Here is a 5884-nt window from a genome sequence, read left to right as displayed (position 1 = left end):
GCAGCTGTTCTGCTAACCCGCAGCTGTTCTGCTAACCTGCAGCCATTTTGTTTCCAGTGTCGCTGCCCTCCGTGGAGCTGGGCTGCGGCCTCGGCGCCACGCTGGTGCTCATGCTGCTGCTCTTTGTGGTTTATCACGTCTTCTGGCTGGAGCTGCTGCTGCTGTACCGCTCCTGGTTCGGCACCGACGAGCGGCACACAGGTAGGTTCCCCAACTCAGCACCTCCAGCATACGGGACACTACGGTTCCCAGCTGATGCAGGACGTTTTTTACACACGGCCGAGCCGCGCGGCGGAAATGTCTGCAGCATATTTTCAGTTTATTTTACTGACTGCGCTCTGAGCTTTTAGTGTATTAAACCGTTCATAAAAACGGAGCGACGGCGTCAAACACCAGACGTGTTTTATAGCAAAGCTTTTAAATCTGAGCTCCACCTGCTCTGCTGCCAGTTAAATCTACAAAGCTGTAAACATCTTCCGGTCCAAACTCTGCAGATCTTTAAGAACTGAGAAATAAATGGCGTCACCTAAAAGGTCAAATAGATCCGATATCGTGGGGGATTTTCTGCTTTTTCTCAGACAAAACCAGTTTCACAAAACATGTTGAGACGAGATCTCAAAATTCGAAGGAAAATTATCAGTTTTTTGTGAAAAAAAACAAAACAGTTTCGACACATTTGGAAACCGCACACAGCACTTTAGAGATAAAACCCCATCATCATATTTACTTTAACTGATGAATTTATATAAATCCTCCTCTTTGAAAGTGAAAAATAATTTACTTTAATTGGTAAAAACTTGAATGCATCATAATTTCTCCTCAACAGATTCTAATAAATCATAACCAAGCATTTCAGCTGTTTCATATCATTTTTTAATGTAAAGTTTAATAAAACTTAATCACACTTTGATGTTTCTGAACCTTCTTGCTTGTGCAGCCCCTCATCTGATTTTATTTTAGCTTATTTGATGTTGAATGACCTCATAGCTTAGCTTAGCCTTTATTAGCTTAGCTTAGCCTATATTAGTTGCGTTATGTAGCTGAGTTTGGTTTAGCTTAGCTTTCCTTGAATTAGCTAATCATATCTAGTTAAAGGTAATTCGGCGTACTTTTGCTTTGGTTTAGGCTACTTTATCTTTTACATTTTAGCTTAACTTGATTTAGGTTAGCCTGAGTTAGCTTAGCATGCTGTCCTTTGACTTAGCTTAGTTAGGTAATTTAGCATAGTTTACTGGGTAGGCTAAATGCTATTTCAGTTTTCTTCTGCTTAGCGTAGCTTACCTTACTTTAACTTAGCCTCTGCTAAGGTTTGTAACTTTAGCTAATACTGGTTTAGCATGATCAACATTAGTTTGGCGTGTCAAAGTTATCTTCATTTATTTTGCCTTTTTTTTGAATAGCTGGCTTTGGTTTAGTTTAGATGATGTTAGCTTATTTTACCTTGTCCTAGTTTAGCTTAGCTTGCCTTAGCACTGCTAGCCTTAGCAGCAGTAACCTATCGCTTCAGGATTAGCTTAGCTCACTTGGCTTAGCTTAAATACCTGCCGTTAATCCTGGCTGAACTTTTTTAGGTTCCATAATCTTGGTGTCGCTTTTGTTGTTTAGCTTTACTTTAATTTTCTGACCTGAAAAGCAGAAAAATCCTCAACCAGTTTGTCTTATTTGGAAGGTTGAAGGAGGAAGCCTCCTCTCTCTGAAAACAAAATGGCAGCAAGAGTTTAGTCACAGATGAGCCTGAAGTAAAACCGTTTGATCGTGAGCTGAGAAGCTGAAGGACTTTGTTTGAGCCGTTTCAGTGAAGCGCTCTGAGGAAACAACCCAGCGTTCTGAGAACCTCAGATCAGATTAAACCACTTCCTGCCGATGAGCGTTTGCAGATATTTTCCCCTGCTGGTGTTTCAGACGATAAGGAGTTTGACGTCTACATCTCGTACGCGCGGAACAGCGAGGAGGAGCAGTTCGTCCTGTCGACGCTGCGCGGCGTCCTGGAGAACGAGCTCGGCTACTCCGTCTGCATCTTCGACCGGGACAGTCTGCCCGGAGGGAGTGAGTTCCTCTACACCTTCACTCATTCATCACCCTTCACCCCTTCATCCCTCCATCTTCCGTTGCAGCCATCACAGACGAGACGCTGAGCTTCGTGGCTCGCAGCCGGCGCCTCCTGGTGGTGGTCAGCCCCGGCTACGCCTCGCAGGGCTCCCAGGCGCTGCTGGAGCTGAAGGCCGGCATCGACAGCATGGCGCTGGGCGGCCACCTGCGGGTCATCCTGGTCCAGTACCGGCCCGTCCAGAGGCAGAGCCTGGTCCGGGAGCTGCGGCGGGCCCGCGTGGCGCTGGCGCTGGTCCGCTGGCAGGGGGACAAGTCCAAGGAGCTGACGTCCCGCTTCTGGAAGCAGCTGAGGGTGGAGCTTCCTGTGAGGAGAGGCGGCGGCGGCGGCAAGGAGGCGGCGCTGATGAGGCTCATCAGCCAGAGCAGCACCAACTCCCAGACCGGACTCATCAGCAACACGACCAAAACCCCTCAGAACGTCCCCAACTCGGCAGCCTGACCCGGAACCGACCACAGCAGCACAAACCGGTCAGACCCGCTCAGAGGGGCGGGGTTCTGCCCTGGTACCAGCTGATTGGTTGGTCAGGACCAAAGCAGCGGCGCCGTGGGCCCAGAAGCTTGGATTCATCCAGAGAAGGTCAAAGGTCAACCATGTTCTGCTGAACGTGACCTGAGCCACGAGTCTGGTTCAAACCGGGTCGGGCGCCATTTTTTTAACGTTCGCGTCGATAATTTGGGATTTTTAAGTTTGACATACGGGAGAAAAACGGAGGTAAATTTCTAAAGTCATGTTTTCATTTCACCATGTTGCTCATTCAGATTCAAACATATTTAATTAGAAAGCTAAATATTCACCTCAGCTACGGCTACATATGTTTGGCTAACTAAATAAACACCTGGTTTAGGTTGAAGCTGAATATTTAGTTTTTATTCTCTGGACCAAAGTGTTTTTTTTCACCTGACTTCACGTTTTCTGCACGTATTACATGAAACTCAGTTTTCCCCATAACATCAGTGTCATAAATCATTTTCATCGTCTCATTTCTACTTTGAACCTTTGTGATAAAATGGTTTTTTTTTACTTGTTTTCACTCTGAATGTTTTGACGATCATGAATGTTGAATGAAACCATATTTTCCAAACATTTAGTTTCTAAAATCGTGTTTTGCGGTTTTATCAGAAAGCGGCTAAACGAGCTAATCGATCAGTGAATGTTCTCCATGCTGCACCTGGTGGTCAGTGCAGGAACTGCATGTGTCATCAAAGACATCTGATTGGACGACCCAACATGGAGGTGAAGGATTGTGTCATCTGCATAGAGGCGGATTGAATAAGGACATTTTTATCCACTGAAACTTTAAAATATTGTCATTTCTGCACATTATTTAATTTCTTTTTATGTTAAAATTAATTTTTCGGGTTGGAAAAAAGCTGTTTAACATTTCATGGGTCAGTATTTTAATATTAGAAGGCATTCTGCACTTTGTCAAGCTTTGCTGCATCTGTTTTTATCTTATTAATTAAATGATATTTGCCTTTATTTCTGCTTTCATCCATCATTTCACTTTTTCTCTTTAATATTTGCTGTTCAAAAACACGACAGATTTTATGGCATTGATTTCATTTAATCTCCATAAATGAATCTTGGAAATAAGAAAAAGTCATTTTATTTTTTTTATTCTTATGTAAATACTTGTTTTCTTTTCCGCTGTTCTGGATAAAAGCAGAATTTATTTATTTTTGTTAAAAACAAAACATTTCTCATCTCTGCTTTTAGTTGTTGGAGGAAATATTTATTTATTACATTTTTTWAATCCTCCACCTGAAGAAAAGGAGGATTTTAATCTAGATGGACTTTAATTTCTGAGTGTTGAGGTGAAGCAGGACATGGTGACGTTTAGGCTTCCTTTACAAACCTTTCCTCCAAACAAGGAATGAATGGTTCCATTTTATATCATAATCAAGTAACTATGTTGGCTTCGGTTCTTATAAATATGCTGTTTATATCAAATACGAATTAAAAGAAATTTGATTTCCTGATTTAAAGCCTTGAAATTGGGCCTCTGTCTCTTTAAAAGCTCTTTCTGAAGCTCCGCCTCCAACATGGCTGCTCTATTAACCCTTTCAGGTTTTTACCAGCGTTGCTCTGAGCAGCAGCTCCTGTATTGAGCTCAGCAGCTGGTTGCTAATAGCTGCTGGCTAGTCTGAAGGAGCTGAGTGGGAGGAGCTGCGCCTCGAAGGCGGGGCTAAGTCCACCCAGGCATTTTGCTGCTGAATGGTTGCCATGGAGATTAAAGGATTTCTCAAACATGCATGAAATAATCAACACTGCAGGTTTGTTTTTGATGAATAAAAGACACGAAGCAAAGATCAGAAAAGTGAATTTTATGTGATCCTGCCCCTTTAAGAACCAGCAGCTCACAGGCCTGCAGACTTGAAGCTGGAACCCTTCAGTCCTCTGTCCATGTTGAGTCTCTTCTCCTCTGTCTCAGGTCTAACCGAGTCCATCCTGCGGGCCATGCGGCGCAGCCGGCGCCTCCTCTTCGTCCTCAGTCCCGACTTCCTGGCGGAGAAGAGCTTCAGCCTGCTGGAGTGCCGTTTGGGTCTGTGCCTGCAGCGCGGCCAGCGGGCCTCCATCCTGGCCGTGGTCTGCCGCTCCGTCAGCAAGCTGCCCTGCGCGGAGGCGGCCCAGCTCCGCCACGCCGCCATCTGCACCGCCACCTGGCGGGGGCGCCGGTCCGAGCCGCGGCGCTCCCGGTTCTGGCTGCGGCTGCGGCTGGCGCTGCCGGTCCGGCCGCTCGCTCTGGGCCGGCGGCTCATCGACAGCACGTCGTCGCACTCCGACCTGGCGGCGCTGGCTCTGCAGAGAGCTCAACGCATCCGGAACCAGAACCGCAGCGACCGGGCCGGCCGGAGCCGCACGGGCCGCAGGGCTTCGGCCAATCACAGAAAGACTCCGTCCAGAGGGAGGGGCGGCGTCAGGAGGGAGGAGGGGCTACAGCACAGCAGGAGGTGCTCCGGGTGCGCTGGGTTCATGGGCCAGGTAGAAGACAGGCGGGCGGAGATTAGAGGGGAGACCCAGATGCAGCTGGAGCTGCGCAACGGGACCGACGCCGTCTCAGAAACGGACTCCATCACCACTGACCCCGCCCACAAAGCACACAGCCACGCCCCCTCCCCAAACCACGCCCCTGAAACCCGTGACCACGCCTCCTCCTGTCAGCAGGAAGTGGATACTTCTAGGACTTCAGAGGAAAATCGGTCCGGTGAAAAGGGGGAGGAGCTTATGCTTGAGATGGCGCCAACCGGAAACCCGGCCTAGCCGTTCATTTCCAACATGTGAATCGTTCTCTGACTGAATCGGTGAACTTTTGGACTAATCTGAAGGAGTGTGGTTACCTTTTATAGGGCTTAATAATTAACACTTCTCTGGATTTAACAATGAAGAAAAGCCGGAATCAGACCTGCAGCATTTTAGATCTGCTGAAGATGTTTTACCGAGTTCTTTCTGCTTCCTGATAGTATTTGTATTATTTGTATTTATTTATTCATTCATTTCATTTAATACAAAAAAAAACAATCTAACTCATGTTTTGGTATACTAAAAATACATCTCAATCCATATGTATTTCAAATTTTAAAACAAAATGAAATGAAAGGCAGCAGAAAGAAGGAAAAAATCTTATAATATCTGCCCCTTTTTTCTCAACTCTGAATCAAAAACAAGGGGAAAAAATGGTTATCTTCTGCAACAACAAAAAAAAACAAACAAAGTCAGTCGTCTATCTCAATATAACAACGTTAATATGAGCTCACTTTATGCTATGTCATACTT

At 45.9% G+C, this 5884-nt stretch overlaps 2 protein-coding genes across 2 annotated transcripts in view; both read left to right on the top strand.

Annotated features, from left to right (window-relative positions):
• Nucleotides 1-3423, top strand: part of il1rap (interleukin 1 receptor accessory protein) — a 14795-nt gene extending 11372 nt beyond the window's left edge. The window contains 3 exon segments of the mRNA XM_008402056.2: nt 5-201; nt 1903-2046; nt 2115-3423. Coding sequence (XP_008400278.1) covers nt 5-201; nt 1903-2046; nt 2115-2548 — 775 coding nt within the window. The 3' untranslated portion in view covers nt 2549-3423.
• Nucleotides 3424-4341: 918 nt separating this feature from the next.
• LOC108165923 (uncharacterized) lies at nt 4342-5649 on the top strand. Its single transcript, XM_017303084.1, has one exon. It carries the CDS (start codon nt 4514-4516, stop codon nt 5369-5371), a length of 858 nt encoding a protein of 285 aa, XP_017158573.1. The 5' UTR covers nt 4342-4513; the 3' UTR covers nt 5372-5649.
• The last annotated feature ends 235 nt before the right edge of the window (nt 5650-5884 follow it).

Source organism: Poecilia reticulata, unplaced genomic scaffold (genome assembly GCF_000633615.1).
Source record: "Poecilia reticulata strain Guanapo unplaced genomic scaffold, Guppy_female_1.0+MT scaffold_159, whole genome shotgun sequence".
NCBI classification, from domain to species: domain Eukaryota; kingdom Metazoa; phylum Chordata; class Actinopteri; order Cyprinodontiformes; family Poeciliidae; genus Poecilia; species Poecilia reticulata.
This window is presented reverse-complemented; position numbering and strand designations above follow the sequence as displayed.

What these genes read in the sequence shown, in the direction of transcription:
- LOC108165923 (XM_017303084.1), top strand. Translation starts at nt 4,514, where the DNA reads ATGTTGAGTCTCTTCTCCTCTGTCTCAGGTCTAACCGAGTCCATCCTG.